The 17,114-nt window shown below is 43.5% G+C and overlaps 1 protein-coding gene across 2 annotated transcripts; it reads right to left on the bottom strand.

Moving 5' to 3' along the window:
- ldlrap1a (low density lipoprotein receptor adaptor protein 1a) lies at positions 1-16,073 on the bottom strand. Of its 2 annotated transcripts, XM_011481368.4 has the most exons (10): positions 15,850-16,073; positions 7,444-7,586; positions 5,887-5,999; positions 5,690-5,804; positions 4,840-4,912; positions 4,154-4,243; positions 3,317-3,432; positions 2,815-2,849; positions 2,510-2,541; positions 1-351 (listed from the first exon to the last, which is right to left on the bottom strand). In XM_011481368.4, exons 1-10 carry the CDS (start codon positions 15,932-15,934, stop codon positions 305-307), a joined length of 849 nt encoding a protein of 282 aa, XP_011479670.1. In that variant the 5' UTR covers positions 15,935-16,073; the 3' UTR covers positions 1-304. The 2 variants fall into 2 exon arrangements, with proteins under 2 accessions (XP_011479670.1, XP_004074469.1); XM_004074421.5 differs by lacking the exon at positions 2,510-2,541 and having other exon boundaries at positions 15,850-16,072.
- Between the last annotated feature and the right edge of the window lie 1,041 nt (positions 16,074-17,114).

Below are 17,114 nucleotides of genomic sequence, written 5' to 3'. Positions count from 1 at the left end.
AAGTCTTCAGACTGCTTTTATTTGGCCCTTAACAGAATCCCCAGAGCTCCTTCTCCAATGATTGCTCCATAAATGTTCCAATGATTGCTCCATAAAGTCACGTCATGTCATAGATGTGAAAACACACTTTGATCCATAGAAGGCTGGTTGATTCCTCAGAACATCTCAATTGTCAGCAATGATTTGTAAAGATGCCGGGTAAAAAATTAAAATAATAATTGTGTTTAATTATATTTCTATAAAATCCAATACAGTGGGTTGTTTCCATGGAGACTGTCCGCTTCAGCCGGCCAGACATGAGTGGTTACCCCATCGTCCATGACCTGAGGGTTAGTACGCGACACTGCCAGTCTGAGAAGAACAAGGAGATCAAGTGAAAACCACAGGGAAGTGTGTTATAAAACAGTCTCAAATCTAACGTATGTGGGTTGGTCTCTCATTTCTGCGACTCATAACCAGGTTTAGTCCGGACTGATTAGGCCTCAGAGCCTGCTCTGCACGGCTGGAAACATCTTTTCCATCTAGTCTCTAGGTCCTGGTTTAAGTTTTCTTCATTTTGTTGTGTATATTATTGTCATTTTGATCATTGTGTTTTTCTGTTTCCTTTATCACATTTGCTGTGTGACTATTAATCAATGGTTGGTTTGCCTTTTGTTTGTTTGAGGAACTGCTTTGAAGAGTTGTATCCCTTGACGTTTAATAAAGTTTTTGAGAAACAAAAAGAGGCAGCAAAGGTGAAGTAATGAATGAATTGGGATTAATGCAATAATTTGATTCTCCCTAATACACTGACCAAAAATATAAACGCAACACATTTGTTATTGCTCCCATTTTTTATGGTATGAACTCAAAGATGTGAAACATTTTCCACATACACAAAATAACCAGTTCTCTGAAATATTGTTCACAAATCTGTCTAAATCTGTGATAGTGAGCACTTCTCCTTTGCCAAGACAATCCATCCCACCTCACAGGTGTGCCATATCAAGATACTGATTAGACAGCATGAGTATTGCACAGGTGTGCCTTAGACTGACCACAAGAAAAGGCCACTCTGAAATCTTCAGTTTTGTTTTATTGAGGGGGTCAGGGGACTCAGACAACCAGTCAGTATCTGGTGTGACCACCATTTGCCTCATGAAGTGCGACACATCTCCTTCGCACAGAGTTGATCAGGTTGTCTATTGTGGCCTGTGGAATGTTGGTCCACTCTTCTTCAAAGGCTGTGCGAAGTTGCTGGATATTGGCAGGAACAGGAACACACTGTCGTATACGCTGATCCAGAGCATCCCAAACATGCTCAATGGGTGACATGTCCGGTGAGTATGCTGGCCATGCAAGAAATAGGATGTTTTCAGCTTCCAAGAATTGTGTACAGATCCTTGCAACATGGGGCCGTGCATCATCATGCTGCAACATGAGGTGATGTTGTTGGATGTACGGCACAACAATGGGCCCCAGGATCTCGTCACGGTATCTCTGTGCATTCAAAATGCCATCAATGAAATGCACCTGTGTTCTTCGCCCATACCATAACCCCACCACCACCATGGGCTACTCGATCCACAACATTGACATCAGAAAACCGCTCACCCACACGACGCCACACACGCTGTCTGCCATCTGCCCTGAACAGTGTAAACCGGGATTCATCCGTGAAGAGAACACCTCTCCAACGTGCCAGACGCCATCGCATGTGAGCATTTGCCCACTCAAGTCGGTTACGACGACGAACTGGAGTGAGGTCGAGACCTCGATGAGGATGACGAGCATGTGTGGATGTGGAGGTCTTGGGCTGGTGTGGTTACACGTGGTCTGCGGTTGTGAGGCCGGTTGGCTGTGCTGCCAAATTCTCGGAAACGCCTTTGGAGACGGCTTATGGTGGAGACATGGACATTCAATTCCCTAGCAACAGCTCTGGTGGACATTCCTGCTATCAACATGCCAATTGCACGCTCCCTCGAAACCTGCGACATCTGTGGCATTGTGCTGTGTGATACAACTGAAGATTTTCTGGCCTTTTCTTGTGGCCAGTCTAAGGCACACCTGTGCAATAATCATGCTGTCTAATCAGCATCTTGATATGGCACACCTGTGAGGTGGGATGGATTGTCTTGGCAAAGGAGAAGTGCTGACTATCACAGATTTAGACAGATTTGTGAACAATATTTCAGAGAACTGGTTATTTTGTGTCTGTGGAAAATGTTTCACATCTTTGAGTTCATACCAGAAACAATGGGAGCAACAACAAAAGTGTTGCGTTTATATTTTTGGTCAGTGTATATTTATATATCAAAGAAGTGTTCCTCTCTGCAGGTTAGAGGTTGTGTTTGTGTGAAGGAGATGAAATGGGAGACAAGAGAGGAAGAGGAGGAGGAGGAGGAACTTTCCACGGCAGCATGGCCCTGCAGAGTGTTACTGGGGTTTCTAGTGAGAATGTGATGGAGTGGATTCATGTGGGTTAGGGATTAGGACTACCACACCATGGTTGAGCAAAGCTAAACTTTACCTGGAAGTGAAGCATAGCTATCCAGAGCACAGCTGGAGGACAAACACACAGCAGATTGAAGAGAGGAGTCATTCCTTTAGTGTCTCTTTAAACAACCAGTTCGAACTTTTTTGTGTAAAAAAAAAATCGGAATCTACAAATTGCAGAGGCACAAATCAACAGCAGGTGGCGCCTCAAGGCCAGCGGAATGAAAGAATCCCTCTGGAAGGTTTGATTTCAGCCATGAAACTGTTTTGTCATCAAGTAACAGAACATGCAGCCAAAAACCATTCAAACTTTTTTCACACTTGCTCAAATCATCCCACCTGGAAAAAGCTTCATCCAGTCCATCTTCTGTTTCCTAAAACACAAACATTTTATACCTTTTAAAGTTATCCAGTGATTTTTGTTGAGTAAAAGTAAGGAAAGAAAACCTAAACAATATATTTAAAACTGACCAAAAGATAGAAATGAAAACACAGGATGATTCTGTTTCTGTCTGCTTTGTTAGCTGTGAATCATTAAAATCACATTAAAAGTCAAACATGAACCAAGAAAGTTCAAAATGATCAAAGTGCAGTGACTGAAATGATTTATAGAATCAACTTTAGAGTTATTATTCAGTGTTTTAAAATGTTTTCTAAAGTTAATCTATGAACTTCCTCCAAACAGTTTTTCCTCCGATTTGAAACAAGCTTTAGATGAAAGAGCTTTTCAGTGAGTTTAGGGGGTTTCTGCCTGAATGTGGGTTTATTCATCATGAAGATGCTGTAACTGCAGAAAATGATGGCTTTCCTTTCAAAGAGGCAGAATTAGGACAGGATGTACCAAAGAGGGGTTGTTGGGGGTCTCAGGAGGGCTGCAGTTCTGAGGCTGATCCACCTTCCTCTCTGCACCCATATTCCCACCATCTCCCAGCTCCAACAGCTTCTCCGTGGCAACATCTGAAGAGGGAGAAGCAGAGACAGGGACAGTTAGCATGCAGCTCTTAATCTGCGAAGGGCCCCCCGCCTCATTTCTGGACCACAACTTGCTTTAAAAACAGAAAATATATCATTTGCTCCATAAGGCTGTCCCTGTGGGAAGAAAGGATGGACCAGAGGGGTGCGGGGGGAGGGGGGGTTGTCTGAGTCCAGACAGGACATGAATTGGTTCAGGTTCTGGTTGCAGTCAGTCATTCAAACTAGCGTACTGAATGATCCTGAAAGAACCAGAGCAGGACTGTCACGGCAGTCCCTCCGTTACCGTGGGGGTCATGTCCCGAAATAACCGGTCACAGGGGAAGCCGGTAAAACTCCTCACTACACACTTTTCTCAGACAGACATCAACATTTTCACACTTTTCTGATCTGATTCCGATCAAAGATTCAACGCGTTCTGCTGAGAGATTGACTGACAAGGTCTGCAGCCAATCAGGACACAGAACTCCACTGTAAAAACCATCAACAGCGAGACGGTGAGAGCTGAAGGATGTGTTGAGGGAACACTGCACCTCATTTTTGGCTCCTAAATAGCTTGGATAGGTTTTTAGAATCAAAAAGAAAAAGATGCACAGAAACGTTTGCCCCAATTTTTCTGCATCTTTAAAGTAGAAACAGCTTTTTCTCCTCTTGTTTCCCTGTGACCCCCGTGGCCCCCACCCTCCCGTACTGGAGGGGTCCTGACCTGCTGCCCTGAGACTCCCCACGCTGTTGGACCTGTCCGAGCTGCTGCTTGTGTCTCCAGCAGAACCAGACGTCACTCCTTTTCCTTTGTCTGAGAAGAACACAGAGAACAAAAACGATTCAAACTAAAATGACAGACTGAGAGTCTTTCAGGATAATATAGACTCCCAGAACCAAATAAAAAGATTTTTGGATTTATCTAAACATTTTTTATGTAATACACAAGAATTTAAAGCAAAAGAGAAAAACGTGTAAAGGCGGGAAAACGTGTGTACGGGTTGTTTAAAAGACTGAACTCCTCATGTCATGAATAATGACGTCATGAATGATCCACAAAGACCTGATCGGATCCTGATCCGGAACGTTTGCACCAGCGACATGTCACGGTGACATGCTGGATTCACAGCTTTGAAGGCCGTTTGGGGGGGGGGGGGGGGGGGGGTGTTCCTGTGGGACAGACTTCTGTTCTTTCTGTTCATCTCATTTCATTTGAAACTTTGAAACCATTTTCCAGACAGTGGTTCCTGATTCCACGTTTGCTCGTCTGATCACACCAGCTTGATGCCGTGCACCTTTGAGGAAGACCACAGTCATTTACCCAGAAACCCCCTGAAGACAGTGAGACTCGCAGCAGACGCAGGAAGACGTGAACTGCTGCTGTGAATGTGTGGCAATGCGTCTGCTCACCTTCTCTAGCCCCCTGCCAGAGCTCAAAAGCCACGGTGAAGGCCTGAGCGACCGTCAGCGCCACCGCCTGCGCCTGCAGACAACACGCCGGCAGACAGGTCAGTCATCAGCCAGCAGGGCTCACTCACTGTCACACCTCACAGGAAGCTGCAGGATCTCCAGGATTTCACTGGAACATTCTTTGACCTTTTGAATCTTGTGAAGCACGTTTGTTTCAGAACCACTGCCTCTGAGGATCGAGCAGCTGCTCCTCCAACTGAAGACGGGCTTCAGCACTAATGTAGCTCCAACTCAACACAACTTCTCTCTTCAAATCTGCTGAGATGGAAACATGAGCTCCAATTTTCTCAGAGTTTATTGGAGTTTCCTCTTGGCTCCTCTGCTGTTGTCACAAGAGAAAGATCATCAGTTCTAATCCAGGAATGGAAAGTCTAATGATCTCATTCTCAAAAACCCAAACCACTCAGAAAATGCTGGTTTTTCTTGAACCTGGAGTTTCTTCTGAGAAACCAGGAGGAAGACACAGCAATGAAAGAAGATTCCTTAGAGATAGACCATCTTAGAAGGGACAAGGGTCCTTTTTTTGGTTTTTCCATCCTTTTTCAGAGCAAAATGCATGTTTGTATTGTGATGGACTCCTGATTGTAAAAGCAGAACAACAGCAACAAGAGGACAAAGATTCCAGAGGCAGCAAAGCAGGTTTTCTCCTGAAAGGAGGGGAGTTGGTGAGGAGAAAGTGCTGTGGTCCTTCTGATGTTTGGGTACAAGCTAAATGAAGAGGACATGTTAGGAAATCCTATCCAGAAACATTTCTCTTTGTGTTGACGTGCCTGAAACATTGATAACCCACCTCTCTTCTCTTGGAGCACAAGTAGGCGTGACATTCCAGCGTCCCGTTGAGGGCATTCTGTGTGATGTAGGCAAAGACTTTACCATGCAGTTTGTCCACTGTGCAGTAGGATATTCTGGAGGTGACAGAAAGGTAAAGCACAGATCTGTGCTGCGTCCATCACATGACCTCCGAGCAGCAGCCCCCACAGCGCATACCTGTAGATGGAGACCTTCTCCAGGAGCTGGTTGGTGGGTCTGTCGTACAAGACGATTCCCTGAGGACAAACCTTGAGAGAGACCTTCTGGGGCTTTTTACCACTGGCTTTGGCCTGTCAGGGACAATTAAAGAGACAACGTTCCACCAGATGTAGAGAAAAAGGAGAAAGATGGCAAAGAGGAAGCAGGATGATACCCAAATACAAACTCTGGACTCCGCCTTTTTACAAGAGATAAACTGTCTCTGATCAATCTTAGTTATCTGATTAATATAAGAAGTATTTTCTATACTCGTCTGCAATGGTTCTCATTGGTTTGTATCAGATGTTACAGATGTTAACGTTGTGGAACTAAAGAAAGTGAAACACGCAGAGGCGGATGCATTAGATCAGTGTTTTTCAACCTTTTCTGAGCCACGGCACACTTTAACCTTAAAAAAAATCCCGCGGCACACCAGCATCCAAAAATTAAAAAAAAAGGAGAAACTCATAGTCTGTATTGATCTACAGCCCCTCCACAATCTCTCATGCATTTTTGAGATAATTGTTACAGAAAAAGCTGGAAACTGCAGCTGTTTTTTTCTAAAAGATGTAATAAAAGTTAAGTTAGAAGATTTAAAAACAGATTGATGTGTGTTCGTTGTTTCAAGACGTTTAACAACAGATCTTGTGCGCTGTCAATCTCACAACCCCATGCATCATGGGAAATGTAGTGCATAAAACGGCCGGAGATCGGTTTTCGGAGCTTCATTGTTTTGTTCACTTGTTCCACGGTCTGATACCGGATTCTGTGGAAAGCTACACCGCTAAAGACGAGCTTTAGCTGCTATTTTTTTTTAGAACTGAGCGACTTTACGAGCTAAATCGGGACAAGGAAGTGAAGACTTTAACCACTTCTGATTGGTCAGACTGATGACATGTGACTTTTCCAAAATACAGCCGAAGGTGCAGCTGAATCGCGGTACTGTACCGTCATTCTTATCAAAATGTCTTTAATAAAATAAAATAAACGCAAAGAAAATGTATTTTACATCTTTTATATTCCTAACTCCTCAGTGTTTTATCAGGGCCTGTTTGGATGAACACAGAGCTGAAATCCTGGAGATGGAAAATGTTGTTAGATCAGTTAATGAGGGCAATTTCCCACGGCACACTTGACCATCTCCCACGGCACACTAGTGTGCCGCGGCACACTGGTTGAAAAACACTGCATTAGTGCCACCACAGATCAGAGAGAAACATTTTCTTCCACCAATGATCATTTCTGATCATTGGTGATCGCCAAGAAATGATCATTGATCATTTCTTTTAATATATGTAAGACATATACTAGATACTAATATTTCAGTCTGGCTCTGCTGTGGAGTATCAAACTGAGAATAAAATGTAAAAACGCTTTAGTGAGGAACCACCTTGATGTGGTTTAATTAAGAATACTACAAAAATAACAAAAATGATCTGACTGATTTATAAATGACACCTTACTCTCTACAGACCACAGAGAAGCAGAACTTCAGCTCATTTACTGCTGGATCTTTGATTCGCATTGAGCTCTGACCGTAGCAACAATCCTTTTTACGGCGGAAGCCGACAGCTCTTCTCCTTTGGGCTGGTCCACAAGGGTCATGCCGAGGTGACGGAGGTTAAAGGTCATCCCCTCCAAGATGGTCTCCCGTGTGTCGGTCCAATTCTCTGGAAGCTCTGGAGCCGAAAGCACATGCAGAAGGTTTGTTCAGTCAGTTGAAAAGCTGCTCTTATACAACTGGACACATCCAACATCATTCATTTCTCACCCATTTCTGGAATATTTAAATAAAAGTTGCGGAAGTATTAGTGCTGGAACGACTCATTTTAACAAGCATTAGATTCACATTTGTGGTTGCTGATATGATTCACAGTTAATTTTACTTCATTCTGAATGATCCAATTCATTGACCTACAGTGGATCCAGATCATCTTCATCCAAACTTCCAGACAGAAATTCCTGCTACTGAACAGTGAAGTTTTCCAGATTCTTGGATTTCTTCCAGATCATCAAGTGGAAATGAAATCTGTGTCCAAACCAACAAGTAAACTAGAATGAATGTCAAATCCATTCACATGTTAGTTTCCTAAAGTTCACCACTGTTGTTTTTCCACAAAGAATCCAAAGGGAACATTCTTAGAACATTCTAGACACTGGATGGTCACATGACTTTATTCAAAGTCTGTCACACATTGGACTGGAATGATGGACTGATCCGTGTTTGCTGATGTCATCACATGTGTGTTCTCTGCAGTGATGGTACTGGTTGTTTTTATGTTTGAGTGAATAAATCTACTGTGTCTCAATCCAAATGGTGTTTTTGTAGATCAATTCTGATAGATTTCTCTCTCTGGTTGCATCGTAGGAATAGAAATCGATGAATCCATTTATCATAACACCCTTAATGTAAAAAACACAAGTTAGAGGGATGTAAACAATCCCTGCTAATCTACTTTCCTCTGGAGTGGAGAAGCAAAACATGCTATGTAGGCCAGAGTGGATGTGAAGTAAACAGTAAAAGGATAAAACTTCTCTATTAAAAAGACAAGGAAGTGGGAAGATGTGTGCAGGAATGCCCTGTGATGAAAGACAGAACATTTTCTCTGATACATGACTGATCTTAGAAAGACGACTTTCAAGTGAACCCTGTGCAGAAATAAGACATAACTAGAGCTCAGGAATGGTACAAACAATAAAGACTGCCATCAGCGTCTTGGTGGGGAGGGAAGAGCTGAAAAACATCACCTCAAGGTTCTTCCTTCCAGCTTTTATCTGTGCATACCACAAACTCATGCTGGCACATGTTCTCCCACACAAAGGAAAGCTGCAGATGTCAGAGTTTCTCCAGACTAAACTAGACACACAGAGACATACCAACACTGGAGTTACAACCGTCTGACTAAGACAAGCAGAAATCACCACATTTAGTTCAAACAGAGAAGCATGAATGCCCCCATATCCATGCAAAGTTTCAACACGTTTTGACACAGAAGTGGTCCAAAGATAACAAAGTTTATCTTCTTCACGCTCGTGTGAGTTCAAACGGACGTGTTGAACTGTAAAAGCCTCAGTGAAGGTGATGCTGCAGACCTGCTGTTCTGGGTGAGGCGGCTACTTCATTCCAAAAGCATTTGACATCAACCACTATGACAGACTGGCAGCCTGTACAGGAACCCCGCCTTCATCCAAAAAGCAGTTAGGATAGGCTCCAGCAACCCTGTGACCCCAGAAGGAGTTACCGGGTTTAGAAAAGGAATGGATTTGCTGACAACTTCAGGAAACTGATTCTACATGTAAAAATAAAAAAATCTATGATGTGAACCCATCTGAGGCTGTACGTACTCACAACCCCCCCACCAGGCTCCTCTTTCAGCCCCGTCTGGAGGAGACTGCAGCCATCCCAGACCAGCTGAGGGACAAACCTCTGCAGCAGCTGGACATGCCAACACACCTCATTGAGAGGAGATCCAGACTGTTTGTCCACCTCTGTCCACCTGGCTCCTGTGTGCCACCACAATAAGAACAAAATCACAGATTTGGACCAAAAGTTCCTGATTTGCAAACAAAATGTTCAGTTTTTTTTAAACTAAACTTTCAAACTTTCACAATCTTAAATGTTTGCTTTCAAAATCTTTTTCTTTGGTTTCAAAACCTATTTTTGCATTTGAGACACAAACGTTTTCAGATACTTTTTCTTGAATATTGCTATCCCTCTCTCTCTGATTTGGTGTTTTACAACTTAGAAAGTCTCGTTTTTAAAACTGAACATTTTGTTTGCAGTTCAGCGATATTTCCTTTTTTAACTGTGACTTTTATTCTCCTTATGGCGGCATAAATGTTTCTTCGTAGGCTCCTCCTGATGTGGTGGAGAACCTGCTCTTCCGGGTGGACGTCACGGTTCCAGTTCCATCCGGTTCCATCCTTCCCTCTGTTGTAAAAGCCGGATAGTCCACTCCTCATGATCATGGAAACCCCAGCAGGTCTGACCTGGTTCTGAGCCCCAGACCTAAAGGAGCATTGATGGTCATGTTACACCAACAGTTGTCACGGTAACTTCTTGCTGATGGTTTTGTAGTCCAGTCCGGTCTGGTGCAGGTCTACAATCTTCTCCCTTTAATCCACTGAAATCTCTTTAGTCTTTCCAATGTTGAAGAGTTTGGAGTCTGCCTGATTCTGTGGACAGGTGTCTTTTCTACAGGTGAATAGTTCAAACAGGTGTCTTCAGTCCAGGTGACAGATTGATTAGGACAGAACCATAATGCTGCATCAAATTCATGTCGGCCGCTTCTCTTTTGATGGAAGCAACCGCCAACGTTTTCCTGGACTTCATTGGTTGCCACATCATGGAAAACATGGATGATGTTGAGTTTTGAGCTTTGGGGAGCTCTACAGAGGCGCCAGCAAGCACCTTGATGTCTGTGCTCACCAGCACAGAGAGAGAAAAATCTAAAACCACCGCTCCAGCTCCATGGGCCCTGTGACAGACAGGCTGGCGAGGTTTTCAGGGGGTATCCCACCTTCAACCAACAGTGGCTGGGACAGTCTCCGGCAACCACGCGGCCCCAGCGGGTTAAAAAAATGGATGGACGTTCAGGACGAGAATCCCCTCATTGAGCAGCCATATTGGATTTTTGTTTTTTTACCCTTTTATCTGAAAACGCCACGTCCCAAAGCGGCTGCGCCCCACGCCCAAGTCGTGGCCCAGGATCTAAGATCGCATCTGTACATTGACCTAACATAAAAACTTTAATTAATGGTTGCTAGGCGATCAAATACTTGTTTCTCTCAATAAAATGTAAATCAATTCATATCAATCCTTTAAAGTGGATTTCTTGATTTTTTTTTACTTCAAATGAAGCCACCATCAGGATGACAGCCTGTCTATTTCTGGTTAGTGGGCAAACCTACAAAATAAACAAGGTCTCCATTACTTATTTCCTCCACTGTAAAACTCCACATAAGTCATAAAAAGGTGTCTGGAAAAATGTTTGGAGGAATGTCTTATCTAGCATGTCTTTAGTACAGATGGGCTCCAAGACCAGACGCCAACTGCTTCTGACCCACGGAATGCTGGGAGTTTGTCTGACATATGCTGTGAAACACTGCAATCCCATCAGTGTTTGCAGCAGTAAAGTAAAATACTAAAATTGACGAGTGAGATCACTTTGAACCTTTGGTTACCTAGCAACCTGGAACCTTGCTTGCTGATTAAAGCTGCAGTATTTGTTTTATACACTAGGCGGCAGCACTGTGTTCCCCCCTTTACTGAAACTGAGAGACTGGCAGAAAATATCCCTTTCCCTCCCACTGCTAACAATGCTGGCTTAATGTTCAGCAGTTTAGGAAACTGTCCAACCAAACTGCAGCTACACAGAGACACAGATCGTTGGAAAGGAATTGAATGTTTTCTGCAGACGTTTAAAGCTGACTGAAGGAGGTTTTGCTGCTCTGCCAACAGCAGTGGGACCAGCCTCAGCTTCCCACCTGACTAATCCCAGGAGCAGGGCAGGTACCAGGCACCATGCAGCCTGGGAATGTGAAGCCCTCTGAGCTCAAAGGCCACAAACGGCTGTGAGAGGAAACGGCGGAGTTCCTGTTTGACCAGAGAGACCTGCAGCCCCCCCCCCCCCCACTCACACACCAGTCCAACACCTGTCATGAGTGTGACGACTCATGACTCTGTCAGATACTGACAAAGGTGCTGGAGCAACTCCCAAGAAACAGATTTACATCTGAAAAAAAAGAAGAAGAAAAGAGTACACTTACGTCACCTCATGGATTTAGGTTTTTACCACCCCCCCCCCTCTAACAACCTGACAGTTTTTTCATGTTGACATTACTTTGAACACATAAGAACCCACGGTGACATCAGTGTAACAGAAAAATATCAGAAATAGGTTCTCTGGTCCACTTGGTTTGTGGTAAAATACACATCGTTTTATTTTGAAGGTTCTTCATAATGTTTTATATGGTCTGAGTCACACATTAGTAATCAAAGAAAATGACATGAAGGAATGTTGAAGTAACGCTGTTTGTTCCATTGTTCTAGCAAATAAGTGAGGTTTGGTTCAAACAATCTGCCTCTAGAGTCTCTGACCGCTGTCTGCAGCCGACTGCTGCAGGACCCTGGAATGAACTGAAGGCAGCGTTCCTGGACATCAGTGCTGATAAATCATGTAGAAGAGTGATTCATGCTCTTCCATAAAACGCAGGGCTGCATTCACAACAACTGCTGTGCTACAATATGAGCTGATGTTCTTTTGACCTCTGTGTCTAATTCAGCTCCTTTTGTAAGATATCTCAATTTTCTGCTAGTAAAAACCCAAACTGTATTTTTCAGCAGCAATGATGACAACATTTTGGTTGTCACTTTTTACCCTTAACGTTTGAACAGTGATCCAAACAATACTGGCTTATCTCGTGCTGAAGACTCCATCATCCACCTGATACTTCTACCTACTGAAACAGGAAGTGACATCATCCCTGAGGTGCATCTATTTGCCATCTGCATCAGTGGATCAGAAGTCATTTTTGGTTCCACACACAAGGACCGGAGCCAAATTTAGAGACAGGCAGCAGAGCTAAAGCATCTTCTTGAAGCTACGCAGTCTTAAACTGAACAGGTGACGGGTTCGTCAGGACTCAAAAAGACTTCAGTTCCTTCCAGTAGTTCATATATTGAGAAAAACTCATCCCAAGAAAACGTTGCCCCCAATTATTATCAGTCCAGACTTTATGCTAAAACCTGAGATCTGTTCTTCCTGATGGAAAAGAGGAGTATGGTGGTAGGATGAGCCATCAGCCAGAAAGGAGCAGAAAAGTAGAGTGCACTTTGTGAACAGAAGACAAAAGAGACTCTCTGAGTTTGCTTCACGTGTGAAAAAGGCGGAAATCCCAGAACAACCGCTGCCTTTAACTCAGCTGTTAATCAGTAGCAAGAACCACAGAGGAGCGTCTTCAGGACAGTGATGGGGTCTTCCCACACACAGTGACCACAACGGAGCTGATCTGTGTGTCTGGACCAAACACTGGATCACTCAGGAAACCACCAACTCCTCCAAGTCTCTGCCTTTGTTTCTGTTCAAACCAGGTTTGAGGTCTGAGGTCTAGAAAGCTCCTCTGGAGATTCCCCTGATGAGGAGAACGGTGAACACGGCAGAGCCTGCATGCTGGTCTCTGTGGATTTGGAGACATTTCTAAATCATCATCATGCTGATGGAGCTGCTAGCATCTTTACTCGCTGTCATGTTCATTATCCCGTTAAACTGTGGAACAAACACAGCCCCCGCTCGGTGAAGCCCACCCCCTGCAGAGCCGTTCATTGTTTCCAACACAAAAATGTCCTGAAGACATTTGGACTAAAGAGGAAAAGCGCTGCGAGTAGCATGGTTCCAGTTTGACGTTCGTAAGCAGATTCAGTGCTCATGACCTTAACACCAGCCAGGATTTCTCTAGGAGTTCCAAACAGTCGTCTTCACTGTGAGCCGATCGTTTTGGATCCTCTCCCCATCTGAAAAACTCCTTCCAGGAGGAACCTCGTACCCTTCAGATGAGTTTTAGCTGAGCTAACTGTTTTAGCTGGTTTGTGTATCAAAACACAGCTGAGGTTCACGTCATTTGTTCGCCATCCAGCATCTCCCTTCAGGGGATGGCCATAGCCAATCAGCTTCCACTGATCTGCACATGTATGTGGTTTGGCAGAGATTTTCACCCGAGCCGCAGACCGGATCAGGGAGATCCAGAGTAGGCCCCCTAGTGGCTACATAAACTTGTAAAGAGCTTTTCTACCTTCCTCGAAGGCCCAAAGCGCTTTCTAGTCTCAGTCTTATTCAGACACTGCACTGAACACTGGCGCCAACATGAAACCACCACAGGGTTCAGCGTCTTGTCCAAAGACACTTCCACATATGGGCGGGCAAGGCGGGAATCGAACATGCAATCTTCCGATCAGAGGACGACCCCCGGGGACCGTAGTAGCCACAAGGTCTTTCCCAAGGACCTCACACAGGAGTTGCACCCTGGTTTCCATGTGCCAGTCCGGCTTAACCACCTTTGGAGCTCTTTGGTTGGGGCGGAATACTGAGAATACCCAAGATGCTCTGCTTCTGTTCCACCACATCCCTGTTCATTAAGGATAGTTTGATTTGAGAAAACCATTTCATATTGGTACAGAGAGAAAATCTGCTCAGTAATGTTACAGACCAATGTGACCCCCCCCCCCCTGCTTTTTTAGCAGACTCCTGGTCTGTTTGTGTCATTACAGCTGTGATTTGCATGAATCCAGCATAACGAGTTTTGTTCTTAAAGCTGTCCTGACACAGACAGATTCATTTACACTAAAATCAACTGCATCCACTGCTGCACACTATGAATATGTATCACAAACAACAAATAACTTCTGATTTGAACCATTAGATACTTTGATTAAAACAACCTCCAACATCAGAATAACTACAAGAAGGAAAGAAAGACAACAGACCAAAGTACCTTTAATGAGGAGAGCGAACAGAGAATAATACCCAACAGACAATCATCTCCAGTCTAGTGCATATTCTGTATTTGATTACGTTTGTTGGGTGTGATCTCTGAGTCTGTTGTCTTTCTTTCCTTCTTGTAGTTATTCTGATATTGGAGGTTGTTCAATTGATGTTGGGTTAAAACAACCTTCAACACTTTTACTGTAAGAATGCCACAAAATAAACAAAAATTAGTTAAAAGCCTCAAATCAAAATACGTTTCTTTAACTTCTTGCAACAACATTTCAATAATCTTGTCTGAAAACAAAACTATGGAGCAACAAACTTTTAATAAAACAATCCACTTGCATGTTGTTGGTGACGTCAATTGTGTGCAGTCATCTGGCACTCTGGATGTAAGTGAACCCCGAAAAGAAGACCTAGACCAGGTTCTGAGTCCAGAGTCCAGAGATACGAGTCAGTGCTGGATCTGTATCTACACTACAGTGCAGTCTTCTACTCCAAGTGGGTCAGCATTTGTAGGGAGCTGCTAAGACTTCTGGGAAGCAGAAATGACCTAAACCTGAACCAAGAAACTTGATCTGAGGGAAATGGCAGCTTTCAAAACAACTCAATATTTACTAGAATTAAAATAAAATGCAATATAATCCGACAAGTCCAGACATGTTTGAAATCCATCTGTAGATGCAGGGTGACCAACATCACCACTGACTCCACCCATCCTGCTTTCCCTTTGACCTGCTGCCCTCTGGAAGGAGGTACCGGTCCATCAGAACCAGGACCAACAGATTAAGGAACATCTTTTTCCACAGGCAATCACTATACGGAATACACACTCTTCCACCAACTACACCCCACTCGGACTTTTTACAAACGCTAAATTACTGTCTACACGTGTGTGCAATAACACACAATATCTATGCTGCACTCATGGCAACTCAACTCATTCCATTCGGTTTTTTCATACGTATTTAATATTTAATTGTTTCTGTACATATTGTACATTTTTGTTTAGACATGTGAGTTACAGTATTTTCATTTTTTCTTCTTTTATTTTATTTTCTTCAGCACTCCAAGGCTGCTGGAATTTCATTGTATATGGCATGTATATGGCATAAACAATGACAATAAAAGGATTCTGATTCTGAACCTTCACACACTTCCTGTTAGGGACATGGAAACAACACACCAGAGCTGCTTTTCATCTGATACCCTAAAAATACAAGACAGGTTCATAGTAGTGCTGCCAGGAGACATCACACACAAACACAGATCCGCGCATGCGCGCGCGGACAGCGTCTGTGACCTGTCTGTTCTGTGGCAGCAGGTCATGTCAGAGATCATCATCAGAATCTTCACATAAAAAGTTTGGATTTGAACTGAACACAAAGTTCACTTTGAACTTTCCTGTAACACAAAATCAAAGTCACAGAAACTCCGCGTTTCCCCGCCGCCTGCTTACTTCTGTGTCTGCCGGAGCTCCACGGCTGTTTGGCCGCACTGGGCCTCCGGGTCAGAGCTCTGCCCGCCTCCCTCAGGGCGTCCATGCCGGGGGTTCGAGAGCTGGATCGGGGTCTGCGCCGTGGGGCTTTCCGCAGAGCTGGGGGCGGCTGATGAGTGGTGGTGCCTTCCAGAGCAGTCAGGATTCCCGGATTTACGAACTTTTATTCCGACTGGTTGTCACGTGACGTGTGATGTAAAAATGTAAAAAAAAAACAAAAAAAAAACCTCTCTTCTGTGACCCCCCCACTGGAGAATATTTGCCCCAGACATTGAATTAAAAGAAGTTTGGACCTTTTCTGCAAGATATTTGATCAGCAAAAACCACTGGATGTTTGGAACTTCTCCACAGATGCTGCCCAGACACACACACACACACACACACACACACACACACACACACACACACACACACACACACACACACACACACACACACACACACACACACACACACACACACACACACACAGACAAACAGACAAACAGACACACACACACACACAGACAAACAGACACACACACAGACAAACAGACACACACACACACACACACACACACAGACAAACAGACAAACAGACACACACACACACACACACACACACAGACAAACAGACACACACACACACACACACAGACACGAACATACACACACACAGACAGACTCACAACCTGCTTCTCATCTATTCTCCAAATGTTGTTTCACCTCCACCTTGCAGAAAGAAAGTTTCCTCTTTGTGCGACGAAACTTTCCTAAAAACTTTCATGTTTTAAATAAACATAAAATATTTGGTTTCTACAGCTTCTCACAAAAGAAAAAAAAAGAATGATAGATTCATCTATTAGAAAGAAACGACTCTGTTTATGTGAATTCAGACTTTTTCATTCAGTTAGTCACTGAAACTAAAATCTATGGAATCAGTGAAATGTTGTCAATGTTGTGTATTAATAATCTATGGAGAGGCGTTTGTGACGCTGCACAGACAAATTTTAACAGCAATAATTCTGTTTTTTAGCCTCGTTTAGGAGAAAAACAGGTTTTATCATTTAAATGCACATTTACCTCTTAATTCATGTTTGTATAAATGTTACATTTACTAACTAAATATGAAGTTAACAGCCCAAATCTTTACTTTAAAGTTTAATATTTTTTATAATTATATATTTATAGTTTGTAAACTTAAAATATAATGTTATTGTATGGTAAACTTAAATGTTATAAGTTTA

This window comes from Oryzias latipes, chromosome 11, assembly GCF_053564925.1.
Source record: "Oryzias latipes strain Hd-rR chromosome 11, Olatipes_Hd-rR_3.1".
In the NCBI taxonomy this organism is placed as follows: Eukaryota; Metazoa; Chordata; class Actinopteri; order Beloniformes; family Adrianichthyidae; genus Oryzias; species Oryzias latipes.
Note: the sequence above shows the minus strand (reverse complement) of the source record. Positions and strands in the feature narration are given on the sequence as shown.